Source organism: Pristiophorus japonicus, chromosome 3, assembly GCF_044704955.1.
Source record: "Pristiophorus japonicus isolate sPriJap1 chromosome 3, sPriJap1.hap1, whole genome shotgun sequence".
In the NCBI taxonomy this organism is placed as follows: Eukaryota; Metazoa; Chordata; class Chondrichthyes; family Pristiophoridae; genus Pristiophorus; species Pristiophorus japonicus.
Genome location: NC_091979.1, coordinates 182,911,391 through 182,925,666, shown reverse-complemented (window position 1 = coordinate 182,925,666; position 14,276 = coordinate 182,911,391). Strand labels below are relative to the sequence as shown.

The 14,276-nt window shown below is 46.0% G+C and overlaps 1 protein-coding gene across 4 annotated transcripts in view; it reads left to right on the top strand.

Annotated features, from left to right (window-relative positions):
- Positions 1 to 2,427: 2,427 nt before the first annotated feature.
- Positions 2,428 to 14,276, top strand: part of traf3ip1 (TNF receptor-associated factor 3 interacting protein 1) — a 302,416-nt gene continuing 290,567 nt past the window's right edge. For 3 of the 4 annotated variants that reach the window (XM_070876062.1, XM_070876063.1, XM_070876061.1), the window contains exon 1: positions 2,428 to 2,720. In XM_070876062.1, the coding sequence (XP_070732163.1) occupies positions 2,598 to 2,720 (123 nt within the window). In that variant the 5' untranslated portion in view covers positions 2,428 to 2,597. The remainder of the gene's footprint in view (positions 2,721 to 14,276) is intronic. The other variant, XM_070876064.1, reaches the window with a different exon arrangement.

The following is a 14,276-nucleotide window of genomic DNA, read 5'->3' as shown; positions in this document are numbered from 1 at the left end:
AGTGTGAGCTGTGAGGAGGATGCTAAGAGGCTGCAGGGTGACTTGGACAGGTTAGGTGAGTGGGCAAATGCATGGCAGATGCAGTATAATGTAGATAAATGTGAGGTTATCCACTTTGTTGGCAAAAACAGGAAGGCAGAATATTATCTGAATGGCGACAGATTAGGAAAAGGGGAGGTGCAACGAGACCTGGGTGCCATGGTACATCAGTCATTGAAAGTAGGCATGCAAGTACAGCAGGCGGTGAAGAAGGCAAATGGCATGTTGGCCTTCATAGGTAGGGGATTTGAGTATAGGAGCAGGGAGGTCTTAATGCAGTTGTACAGGGCCTTGGTGAGGCCTCACCTGGAATATTGTGTTCAGTTTTGGTCTCCTAATCTGAGGAAGAACGTTCTTGCTATTGAGGAAGTGCAGCGAAGGTTCATCAGACTGATTCCCGGGATGGCAGGACTGACACATGAGGAGAGGCTGGATCGACTGGGCCTGTATTCACTGGAGTTTAGAAGAATGAGAGGGGATCTCATAGAAATATATAAAATTCTGACGGGACTGGACAGGTTAGATGCAGGAAGAATGTCCCCGATGTTGGGGAAGTCCAGAACCAGGGATCACAGTCTAAGGATAAGGGGTAAGCCATTTAGGACCGAGATGAGGAGAAACTTCTTCACTCAGAGAGTTGTTAATCTGCGGAATTCTCTACCGCAGAGAGTTGTTGATGCCAGTTCGTTAGATATATTCAAGAGGGAGTTAGATATGGCCCTGATGGCTAAAGGGATCAAGTGGAATGGAGAGAAAGCAGCAAAGGGGTACTGAAGTGAATGATCAGCAATGATCTTATTGAATGGTGGTGCAACTCTAAGAGGGCCGAATGGCCTATTCCTGCACCTATTTTCTATGTTTCTATAAGAACATAAGAAATAGGAACAGGAGTCGGCCATACAGCCCCTCGAGCCTGCTCCGCCATTCAATAAGATCATGGCTGATCTGATCATGGACTCAGCTCCACTTCCTCGCCCTTTCAAAGCTACGAAACCCCTTAATACCTCCTCTTTCACTATGTTTATTTCATCCAGAATTTCACACTCCTCCTTGAAAGCAGAATCCGTATTGCCCCTTTCCTTTGTGAAAACAGACGCAAACTATTCATTAAGAACCATACCAACATCTTCCGCCTCCACACAAAGATTACCCTCATGGTCTCTTATAGGCCCTACCCTTTCTTTAGTTACCTTCTTACTCTTAATGTATTTATAGAACATCTTTGGGTTTTCCTTAATTTTACTAGCCAAGAATTTTTCATGCTCTCTCTTAGCATTCCTAATATCCTTTTTAATTTTACCTCTTAACCTTCTATATTCCTCCAAAGATTCTATAATATGAATCAGAAGGTTGTGGGTTGAAGTCCCACTCCAGGGGCTTGAGCACAAAAAAAATCTAGGCTGACACTCCAGTGCAGTGCTGATGGAGTGTCAATTTTCAAATGAGACATTAAACCGAGATATTTGCTCTCTCAAGTGGACATAAAAGATCCCATGACATTATTGAGAAGAGCAGGGGAGTTATCTCTGGCGCCCTGGCCAATATTTATCCCTCAATCAATGTAATAAGAAACAGATTATCTGGTCATTATCACATTTTTTTGTGAGAGCTTGCTTGTACGCAAATTGGCTGCTGCGTTTCCTGCATTACAACATGACTACACTTAAAAAAGTACTTCATTGGCTTTGAGATATCCGGTGGTTGTGAAAGGAATAATATAAATCCAAGTCTTTCTTTTTTAATAGTTAATTTTCAGTGTCAAAAATGTTGATTTATCACATAACTAAAAGGGTACTTAGACTGGAATGGTTAAGACCAATGTTCCCTCTATTTTTTTTCTTGCGCGATTCCTTTAACTGGCTGCGTGACCTATTCAAATTTTCGCGCAGTTATTTCCATTGATAAGCCGGTGAGCTGGCCGTGCGGGACCTCCAGACCGCTGTGCGGCCACGCAGTTTAGTGGGAACGTTAGTCAAGACTTAACTTTCTGTGGTGCGCTGAGTTTGTATCTACCGCGCAAATACAGCAACCCCAAGTCATTCAATGCATTTCAATGGTGAGGCAGACGCTAATGGCAGAGCTCCGGATCGAACGACAACCTTTTCATATCCGCGTTTAATTTCGCATCTGCCCAGCCTCAAATTGCTGCAGCATTTGCGCATAAATAACAGCGAGCCTCACCGTTATATGGACAGCAAATAATTTGATTTAACTCTCCAGGTGACGTAGTTAAAAATAACACTATTATGTTGACAGGACGATGTAGTTGTGCAAGTTCTTTCTAACAGTGCCTCCTGCAGGCCGCACGCCTTTGCAGATCACGTGACTCCACTGTTGCGGCGGTTGCTAGGGTGGCGCGTCGGGCACGCGCGGTGACGGCGGCGCGCGCAGTGGTTGTTGGGGCGGAGCTGGTTTAAAGCTGCTTGAGGGCTTGGGGAGAGTCCTGTCCGGCTCTGCACCATAGGTGTGGGGACTAGGGGTGGCCTGATACTGGGCTAAGGCCTTGGTGATCGGCTCCTCCGCTCCTCGTACATGAGGGAGAGAGCGAAGAAAGCGCCATGAGCGGTCAGTTCGTGAAGCGGACCCAGGACTCGCTGGGGAAAGTGATCAAGAAGCCGCCGTTGACCGAGAAGCTGCTCAGCAAGCCCCCTTTCCGCTATTTGCACGATATCTTTACCGAGGTGAGCGGGGCGGGGAAGAAAGGGGATGGGAGGCCTGGACTCCAGGCCAAAGGCTGCGAGGTGGCGCTTCCTCCCCGGAGCTGGCGGGCTGGTTGCTAGGGACACACCGCGACGCCACCGGGCCTACCGGCTTAAATCCACAGCAAGTGCCTCCGGTCGGAGAATCCTCGGGATCCGACAGCCGAGGGCATTTTATTCTGGCAAAGCGGCGGCAAGTGCCTGTTGCTTGGAGGTAAACAAAGCGGGGTTGGGGACCTGTCCTGGAGAGGTTTTTTGCTTTCGAAATTTTAATCACAGCACCCCACCCCCATACGGAAGACTTATTATCAAACTGGTGATAATCTGTGTGGTCGTAGTTGGTTGAATTTCAGAAGACCCCCTGTTCACATGGATGGAGGGTCTAATACTTGGTTCTTGTCAACAAAGAAACTGAATTCGTATTTGTGGATTTCTCGGCAGTTTGGTTGGGAGACTGTTTAAGGCAGTTTCTCCTTGTCAAACGCCTGGTTGAACGTTATAAAATGCCAGGCTCAATAAATTTGGCTGTACTCACAATTGTATTGAAAGTTCTTCATTTGTATATATGATAGAAGTTATAACTGGAGGTAGAACTTTACATATCCAGTACTCTGCATACCAAGTATTCATTCTTTCACATCCACCTCCTAAAAATCTAATTTGTAGGAAGTATTTAATGTGTGTTTACTCTTTCCCCCCCCCCTTCAATATCTAGCATTTTGCATCTCCATAAGCAGGGATATACATTTACTTTTTGGGTTTTTCAATGTTTGATATTTCTTTGGATTCCTTGTCACTCCTGTAAGTGAACCCCATGATCCTTACAAACTGGGGTGTATATTTATCTGCACCCAATGTCTAGGATTGAAGAAAACCCTGGACATTGCATTCTGTCTTATATAATATACCACTTTGGAAGATGGGGGGATATACATTATTAGAGAATTACTCTGATATACCAATAAACCAACAAACACATTTATTTGACCTTATTCAACAGCAACAACAACTTGCATTTATATAGTGCCTTTTAATGTAGTCAAAATATCAAAACAACAATGTCTTCTCCTGTTAGTCCTTAACATAAAATTGATCCTTGAAACATGGTCCCTAAATTATGGACCAAAATGCTGTCGCAGAGCCACTGATTAGCTTTGTGTGCCATATTGAGATCAGGCTGACTGGGAGTAAGTCAAACTTAAATCCTTTTGAATATAAACCACAACAAAGATAAACAAAGAATAGTTTAAAAAAAAATGTAACTAATAACTATATTTCATGGCTAGCCATTCACAGGTTGTCATTTACATAGAGCTTCATTAATTTTCTTTTAATTAATTCATGGGATGTGGGCGTTACTGTTCATCCCTAATTGCCCTTGAGACGGTGTTGGTGAGCTACCTTCTTGAACCGCTGCAGTCAGTGCGGTGAAGATGCTCCAACAGTGCTATTGCTTGTGTTCTTGAGTTCCAGGATTTTGACCCAGCGATGATGAAGGAACGACGATATATTTCCAAGTTGGGGTGTTGAGTGACTTGGAGATGATGGTGTTGCTGCTGCCCTTGTCCTTCTAGGTGATAGAGGTCGTGGGTTTGGGAGATGCTTTCGAAGAAGTATTGGCAAGTTGCTGCAGTGTATCTTGTAAATGGTGCACGCTGCAGCCACTGTGTGCCAGTGGTGGAGAGGGTGAAGGTTTAATGTAGTGGATGGGTTGCCAGTCAAGCGGGCTGCTTTGTTCTGGATGGTGTTGAGGGTCTTGAGTGTTGCTGGATATGTACTCATCCAAGCAAGTGGAGAGTATTCCATCATACTCCTGATTTGTGTCTTGTAGATGGTGGAAAGGCTTTAGGGAGTCAGGAGGTGAGTCACTTGCCACAGAATACCCAACCTCTGACTTGCTCTTGTAGCCACAATATTTATGTGGCTCGTCCAGTTAAGTTTCTGGTAAATGGTGACCCTCAGGCTGTTGATAGGGGATTCAACGATAGCACAGGTTGAAACTCCCTTATCCGGCACCTTGGTTCAGGACCTGGCCTGTGCCGGATGAAGAATTTTGCCAGATGAGGGGAGTTCATCGGCCCGGGGCAGGTGGCCCGAGGTCAGGGAGGTTGGTGGCCCGAGCAGGCCCCGAAGAGCACCCCCTCCCCCCAGAGGGAATGCTGAGCGGAGGAATGGTCGGCCCGACCCCCCCGCACCCCCGAAGGGAGCGCAGAGCGGCCGGTCCGAGGACACGGCCCACCGGAGAGACTGCTGAGTGGAGGAGCGGCCGGCCCGAGGACTGCGGCTGCAGAAGTTCCAGCAGGACGACGAGGTGGAGGCAGCTGCTAAACCCGTCATCGAGAAGATCGATTATATTGGTGAGTATCCTGTACAAATTTTTTTTTAATGTATGTTCTGAGACCGGGGAAGGAAGGATTTTGACCAGCCACATTCTGTGCATACGCCACCCGGCGGCCAGGAATGTGCCGGACGAGGGGTGGTGCCGGATAAAGGAGTCCCGGATAAGAGAGGTTCAACTTGTAATGCCATTGAATGTCAAGAGGGAGTCGTTAGACTCTTGTTGGAAATGGTCATTGCCTGGCACATGTGTGGCATGAATGTTACTTGCCACTTATCGGCTCAATGTTGTCCAGGTCTTGCTGCATTCGGGCATGGACTGCTTTATTATCTGAGGAGTTGTGAATGGAACTGAACAATAAGCGAACATCCCCAAATCCGACCTTATGATGGAGGGATGATCGTTGATGAAGATGGTTGGGCCTATGACATTGCCCTGAGGAACTCCTGCAGCGATGTCCTGGGGCTGAGATGATTGGCCTCCAACGATCGCAACCATCTTCCTTTTTGTTAGGTATGACTTAAGCCAGTGGAGAGTTTTCCCTTGATTCCCATTAACTTCAATTTTGCTAGGGCTCTTTGATGCCACGCTTGGTGAAATGCTGCCTTGACGTCAAGGGCAGTTACTCTCGCCTCGCCTCTGGAATTCAGCTCTGTTGTCAATGTTTAGGCCAAGGCTGTAATGAGGTCTGGAGTCAAATGGTCATTGATCTGGTTAACAGGACATTCAAAGTATTTTTTTTTAAAAGACCGGTTCTCACCCAAATCTCAAGGCAGAAATCAAAAAATATACCAAGGCATCCCTCTGCTTATCCTAAGGTGTGAATATCAGCCAGATTGTCACGTGTTCCATGTAGCTGGCAGCGACAGATTGACTTTAACGCTGTCTGTGCTGTGACAAGCAACAAAATAACTATTAAATAGGCCTTTGTGGCGCAAAATTCCAACACCACTTTCCCTGTTAGTTTTCTTGATTTCCAGGTAATAAATCAAGATTGTCACCAGGGCTACCAAATAAGTGAAATACGGTTCTTACTGGTATTTTGGGGGTTACATTCCATAATTCGAACTATTTTTCTGTGACAACAGAAACCAATGCCATTGATTATGATTCAACAAATTTGCAGTGCTTCTCCATTATTAATACCATCTGCATCTACTGCACAGTATACACCAACTTAAATTGTCCACTTTGACATCTACAACTAACACTGAAAAAGAAAGGAACAAAGCTGCCACAAGGCGTCCATTCATTCTGCCTGTACTACTCCATGTGACAGCTAGCATTCCTGCTTCTGAGTCAGAAAATCAGATGAGGTATAAAAAGGCATACTGATGCTCTATCACCTTTTTTCACCCGGCAATAAAAGTTGAAATTACTCCCAAGGACTTGAATACATAATCCAGACTGACATTTCAATGCAGCACTGTTGGAGTTCTTCATTATTGAAGATACTGCCTTTCGGATGAAACATTAAACCGAGATCCTGTCTACCTTTTCAGGTGGATGTGAAAGATCCCATGGTACTTTCCAAGAAGAGCAGGAAGTTCTCCTAGTGTATTGGACAACATTTATCCCTTAACCAACATGACCAAAACAGATTATTCTATACAAAAGAAAAATACCTGTACCGTGGATGCTGGAAATCTGAAATAAAAACAGAAAATGCTGGAAATACTCCAGGTCAGACAGCATCTGTGGAGAGAGAAACCGTTAACGTTTGAGGTCAATGACCTTTCATCAGAGTCTATAACTGGTTATTCATCTTTTTGCTAATTGTAGGAGCTTGGTGCGTGCAAATTAGCAATTGCATACATGACAACAGTGAAACCTAGCTCCATTCATGTTCATATGATTGCTACCTGAGCCTTTCAAAGATTCTAGTGTCTTGATTCCTAAGGGAAGTCTGAAAACCAAATCTAGATAAATCACTTCTAAACTGCAACTTCAATCAGGTATTGCACAAATAAATATATCTTCCTTTAGAATCTCTTGGGACTTGATCTGAAATATTGCTCGTGGAATGCTCTGGTTTAAGCATGTACAGTTGATGTGATCCAGATACGGATCATCAGTAAACGATAGCGGTTCTGATTCTATGTATCATTCCAAAGACATTAACTACTCATCCAAGACATACTATCTCAGACGACCTAAGGAATAAGATCTCATTTCAGTTCATAGGAGGCATATGCTTGCCTATGAGAGCTTTGGTGTTGGGCATTGTGATTGTACGGTGGTTTCCTGACGGAGTTTGCATTCCATTTTTGTTTAGATCAAGAAATTGGAATCTCTAGTTTTTAAATACTCTCCTCCTCACAATTAGATATCCATAGCACTCTGGTTTGTTAAATAGACTATAACATAGAAACATAGAAAATAGATGCAGGAGCAGGCCATTCGGCCCTTCGAACCTGCACCACCATGGCTGATCATGCAACCTTAGTACCCCATTCCTGCTTTCTCTCCATATCCCTTGATCCTATCAGCCGTCAGGGCCATATCCAACTCCCTCTTGAATATATCCAATGAACTGGCCTCAACAACTCTCTGCGGTAGGGAATTCCACAGTAGGGAAAAAGACAATGGCGCAAGGCACGCTGCGGCGGTGGAATCTCGTGGCGGGGAAGCTTGCGCCAAGAGCTGTCCCCCCTCCTGCACAGGTACATCTCCCCAATCTCCACGGTCATCTCCTGCTCCCTTTTGCTGGTGGTGGTGGTGTTGTTGTTGCAGTGTTGGACGGCGCCGCTGGGGGGGCGGTGTCTCCGCGCCGTGGCGCTGCTGAGACGATGATGGTGGTGTCTGTGGCGTCGCTGGCGCTCCTTTGAGTCACGGTTCCCGCTTGACTTCCCCCGGGCGGCCCAGGGCTGGTCGTGCCGGCGCTTGCCTTCGTCCCGTTGCACAGGGCGGCGGGCTTGGCCTCTGTCTCCATCTGCTCCGTCTTGGTCTGCGTCAGGGCAACCGCCACCATGACAGTTGCTGCTGATGGGAGTAACGAATGCCTCTGTCAATTAGAGCTAGTTTTTAACATTTAGTGTTACAATTTGGGCTTTTCCAGATACTTTATCTTGTGCTGAACACAAAAGCTTTCGTGGTGTTACGGTTTGGGCTTTTCCAGATTCTTTTATCTTGTGCTGAACACAAAAATACCTCCCTATGAACTGAAATGAGATCTTATTCCTTGGGTAGCTTGGGATAGTATGCCTTGGGTGAACAGTTAATGTTTTTGGAATGATACATAGCTTACAAGGGAATTCCTAACATGAAAGAAAGACTTCCATTTATATAGTGCCTTTCATGATCTCAGGGCGTCCTAAAGTGCTTTACAGCTAACTAAGTACTTTTGAGGTTAAAAAGATGAAATGCTGGAAATACTCAACAGGCCAGGCAGCATCTGGGGAGAGAGAAACAGAGTTAACATTTCAGATCGGTGATCTTTCGTCGGAACTGGAAAAAGTTAGAGATGTAACAGATTTTAAGCAGGGTCAGAGAAAGGGGAGAGGAGTGGCCAGAGCAAAAGGGAAGGTCTGTGATCGGTGGAAGAGAGGGGTGATTAAATGACAAAAGGTATGACTGTACAAAACAAAAGGAGATGGTAATGGAACAAGTAAAGAAACAAAGGATAAGTCTAGCAGAGGTGCAAATGGGAATGACAGAATCATCTACAGCTGCCATGTGAAAAAATAGCGGTAAAGGTTATGGATTGAAATTGTTGAACTAGATGTTGAGTCCAGAAGGCTACAAAGTGCCTACCCCACCGTAGGTCGAGGCTATAAATAGAGCTGGAGCGTCGGACCCTGGAACATCATGGCGGAGGTGCGGCGAATGAGGATACGGGGCCCAGACGAGCCGAGGGCCCAGGGGCAGCACGGACCTGCCCACACTGCGATATGTGTGTGCACTAGGTCCATGCAATAGAGCAGGTCTCCAATCGTCTTGGTTACTCCTTGCCACTGGATAAAGGGCTAGCTCTGTCAAGCCCGTGTGGTGGCTGATGTGCAACGGTAACCACATGTTAAAAAAATTCATGCACAGGCATGAATTCCACAGGCAGGACTGGAACATGGGGTCCTTCATTGAAACATCTGGCAACTCTCGTGGAAGCAAGTCATCCTCGTTAGAGGGATCGCCTATGATGATGACAAAGTGGCTAATAGAAAGATGAGGTGCTGTTCCTTGAACTTGCGTTGAGCTTCATTGGAACAGTGCAAGAGGCTGAGGACCGAGAGGTCACAGTGGGACTGGAGCGGAGAATTAAAGTGACCAGCGACGGGAAAAGATCGTGGTCAGGCTTACGGACAGAACGTAGGAGTTCCGCAAAGTGGTCACCCAATCTGCGTTTGGTCTCCCCAATATAGAGGAGAAAGCATCGTGCCTCAAGGCATCCATACATTCTGTCTGTTTCATCATAGGCAGTCCTTCGAAATCGAGGCTGCTTCCACTCTAAAACTGAGTTCTCAGGTGAGTCCAATACGGGAATTACAGTCTCTGTCACAGGTGGGGCAGACAATCGTTGAAGGAAAGGGTGGGTGGGGAGTCTGGTTTGCCGTATGCTCCTTCCGCTGCCTGCGCTTGTTTTATGGATGCTCTCGGCGACGAGACTTGATGTGCTCAGCGCCCTCCCGGATGCTCTTTCTCCACTTGGGATGGTCTTTGGCCAGGGACTCCCAGGTGTCGGTGGGGATGTTGCACTTTATCAAGGAGGCTTTGAGGGTGTCCTTGAAACGTTTCCTCTGCCCACCTGGGGATCGCTTGTCATGTAGGCGTTTCGACTAGAGCGCTTGCTTTGGGAGTCTTGTGTCGGGCATGCGGACAATGTGGTCCGCCCAACGGAGCTGGTCGAGTGTGGTCAGTGCTTTGATACTGGGGATGTTGACCTGGTCAAGAACACTGACGTTGCTGCGTCAATCCTCCCAGGGGATTTGCAGGATCTTGCGGAGACAACGGTGGTATTTCTCCAGCGATTTGAGGTGTCTACTGTACATGGTTCAAGTCTCTGAGCCATACAGGAGGGTGGGTATCTCTACAGCCCTGTAGACTATAAGCCTGGTGCCAGATTTGAGGACCTGATCTTCGAACACTGTCTTTCTCAGGCGGCCGAAGACTGTGCTGGCGCACTGGAGGCTGTGTTGGACCTCGTCGTCGATGTCTGCCCTTGCTGATAGTAGGCTCCCGAGGTATGGAAAGTGGTCCACCTTGTCCAAGACTGTGCCATGGATTTTGATAACCAGGGGACAGTGCTGTGTGGCGGGGTCAGGTTGGTGGAGGACCTTTTGTCTTACGGATGTTTAGTGTAAGGCCCATGCTTTCGTACGCCTCGGTGAAGATGTTGACGATGGTTTGGAGTTCAGCCTCTGTGCGCAGATGCAAGCGTCGTCCGCGTACTGTAGTTCGACGACAGAGGATGGGACGGTCTTGGATCTAGCCTGGAGGCGATGAATGTTGAACAGGTTCCCACTGGTTCTATTGTTTAGTTCCACTCCAGCGGGGAGCTTGTTGAGCGTGAGATGGAGCATTGCAGTGAGGAAGATCGAGAAGAGGGTTGGCGCGATGACTCAACCCTGCTTGACACTCATCAAGGACACCGAGGCAGCCCGGGCCCGCTGGCAGGAGCACTTCGAAGATCTCCTTAATCGAGACTCTGCCTTTGACATGAGTGTCCTCAATTCCATCCCGCAGCATGCCACCATCTCAGCAAAATCCCAGCCCTGTACAAGGTAGAAAAGGCCATCAGTCAGTTCAAGAACAACAAGGCATCGGGAGCAGATGGAATCCCTGCTGAGGCACTAAAGTATGGCGGAGAGGCACTATTGGCTCGAATGCATAACTTCATTTCTCATCTGGAAGGAGGAGTGCATGCCTGTAGATCTGAGATGCCGTAATCGTGACCAGCTTTAAAAAAAGGGGACAAGTCCGACTGTGGCAACTGCAGAGGAATCTCCCCGTTGTCGGCCACTGGGAAAGTCATTGTTGGATCCTCCTCAACCATCTTCTCCCTGTGGCTGAGGAGCTCCTCCTGGAGTCACTGTGCGGATTCTGTCCGCTACGGGGCACAATGGACATGATCTTCACGGCGGGCCAACTGCAAGAGACATGCAGGGAACCGCACCAAACCTTGTACATGGCCGCCTTTGACCTCACAAAGGCCTTTGACACTGTTAACCGTGAGGGAATATGGAGCATCCTCTTCCATTTTGGCTGCCCCCAAAAGTTTGTCACCATCCTCCGCCTAGTCAACAACGACATGCAAGCCGTGATCCTGACCAACGATCCCCCACGGACCCAATCCACGTCCGAATTCTGTATGTACTGCTTCATGTGACAGCTTGGCTCTGGTAGCACTCTTGCTTCTGAGTCAGAAGATCAGATGAGGTGTAAAAAAAGCCTACTCGTGCTCTATCGCCCTTTTTTTCACCCGGCAATAAAAATTAAAATTGCCCCCAAGGACTTTAATACATAATCCAGATTGACATTTCAATGCAGCACTTTTGGATGAAACATGAAACTGAGATCCTGTGTACTATGTGGAATTTCCTACCGCAGAGAGTTGTTGATGCCAGTTCATTGGATATATTCAAAAGGGAGTTAGATGTGGCCCTTACGGCTAAAGGGATCAAGGGGTATGGAGAGAAAGCAGGAAAGGGGTACTGAGGGAATGATCAGCCATGATCTTATTGAATGGTGGTGCAGGCTCGAAGGGCTGAATGGCCTACTCCTGCACCTATTTTCTATGTTTCTATGTTTTTCAGGTGGATGTAAAAGATCCCATGGTACTTTTCCAAGAAGAGCAGGAAGTTCTCGTAGTGTATTGGATAACATTTATCCCTTAATCAACTTCACCAAAACAGATTATTCTATACAAAAGTAAAATACTGCAGATGTAGGAAATCTGAAATAAAAACAGAAAATGGTGGAAATACTCCAGATCACACCGGATCTGTGGAGAGAGAGAGAAACAGAGTTGACATTTGAGGTCGATGACCTTTCATCAGATTCTATAACTGGTTATTCATATTGTTAATTGTGGGAGCTTGGTGTAGAGCAGACCACATCGTGAGCAGCAAATGCACTATACTAAATTGCAAGAAGTACAAGTAAATCGCTGTTTCACCTGGAAGGAGTGTTTGGGGCCATGGACAGTGAGAAGGTAAAATGGCAGGTGTTGCATCTTCTGTGCTGACACAGGTGCTGTGGAGAAAAGAAGGGTGTGTTGGGGGTGATTGAGCAGTGCACCATGGAATGGTCCTTTCGGAACAATAACTTTTATTTATGTAGCGCCTTTAATGTAGTAAAACGTCCCAAGGCGCTTCACAATAGTGTTACAAGACAAAACAGATAAATTTGACACTGCGTCATAAAAGAAGAAATTAAGGGAGATGACCAAAAGGAGCAACTTAAAGGAGAGGTAGAGAGGTGGAGAGGTTTAGGAAAGGAGTTCTAGAGCTTAGGCCCCAGATTGCTTGTCTGACATAAGCTGCAATTTCCTTCAGTTAAACATTGGGAAGACCAAAATCATCGACATCGACCCCTGCCACAAACTCCATACCCATACCTCTGATTCCATCACCCTCCCTGGCCACTGACTGGTTGAACCAGACTGCAATCTCTGCAGCCTTTTGGATCCTAAGCTGAGCTTCAACACAAAGATCGCCTACTTTCACCCCTGCCTTATACCATCTGCTGCTGAAAGTCTTGTACATGCCTTTTTAACTCCAGACTCTTTAACTAACTGTTCCAGTGCTCTCCTGGCTGGCTTTCTGTCCCCCACATTTTTAAATTTTAGCTCATCCAAAGCTGTCCGTATCCTGCACCAAGTCTGCTCACTCTTTTTCCTAAATTCCAGAAAGTGGAGTACTTCAAATGGAGTTCCTACTTTTGAGGGACTGACTGATGTGAGCTCATGACGATCTGCCCTGGCTATAGACAGGTTGATATGAACTCTAAGAAAGCACAACATTATTAATACCCACCACAGAACAGATAATCAAAGTCACTTCAATGTAGTTGCCTAGTTAACTTGTTGCCAGGTTGTAAATATTTGTTTATGTACTTCAAGTGGGACAATGTCCATTTCAGATAATGCTTTGAACTAATGAACAATTGTTGTTGTAAATTGTTTGTGTTACGTCGATGTTGTATTTGTTTCTGCTGTCACGATGGTACATGGAAATGAACTCAACTTAAGGATTGTTTCAAACACGTCTAATGTCACAAACGCTTTTAATATAGGTTTTGACCATTTCTTTTTTGCTCTTCTTTCCCTTCTCCTTCTCGACATGAAAGAAGTTTGAAATATTACCAGAAATTACAAGAGAATCATGTATTCTATGATGCAAAAAACTTATTCTGTAAGCTCCCAGGTATTGATTCAAAGTTGTCTCTGCATTTTATTCAGGGAACCTACTTTAAGAAAATAACTTGTATGTAATTTTTAAAATAGAAAAATGCCAAGCACCACAATTCCCTGAAACAATTGGGGATCATGATCAACCAATATGTAAATAAAGCACCGTTTGCAGAATCATCTAGATTGCTGGCAGAAAGGTGATGTGGATGAGTTTCCAAAGGAGCTTCAGCAAAAAAAAACACCCACCATTTTCCAATGTGTTGTTTATAGTATTTTTGACTTTTTCTTATACAAAGGGGACCATGGATTAGAATTTACCTGCAGCAGTTCAAAGAAACTGGAATTGAGCCACTCCACACAGGGAAAATGGTATTCATTGCAAACATAGGAAACACGTTTTTAACTAACACTCAAGTAGTTTTTATTCATTGCACCAAATGAAAAGGTTACTTATGCGGCAGCAATAGCCAAATGCCTGCAATCGAAATGTATCAAGGTGGTCGCAACAAAGGTTTAGTCCTGCAACAATAACCTCTGTGTAATTCAGTGGTTTTAAACAACTGGCTTTAACAATAATAACAGTATTGTCCTTGCAAACTACTGCCCCATCTCCAACCTCCCTTTCCTCTCAAGTCCTTGAACGTCTTGTCGGCCTCCCAAATCCGTGCCCATCTTTCCCGCGACTCCATGTTTGAATCCCATCCTTCTGCCTCTGCCACAGTACCGAAACGGCTCTCATCAAAGTCACAAATGACATCCTTTATGTCTGTGACAAAGGCAAATTATCCCCCCTCGTCCTTCTTGACTTGTCTGCATTGACCACTCTATCCTTCTCCGTTGCCTCTCCACGCTC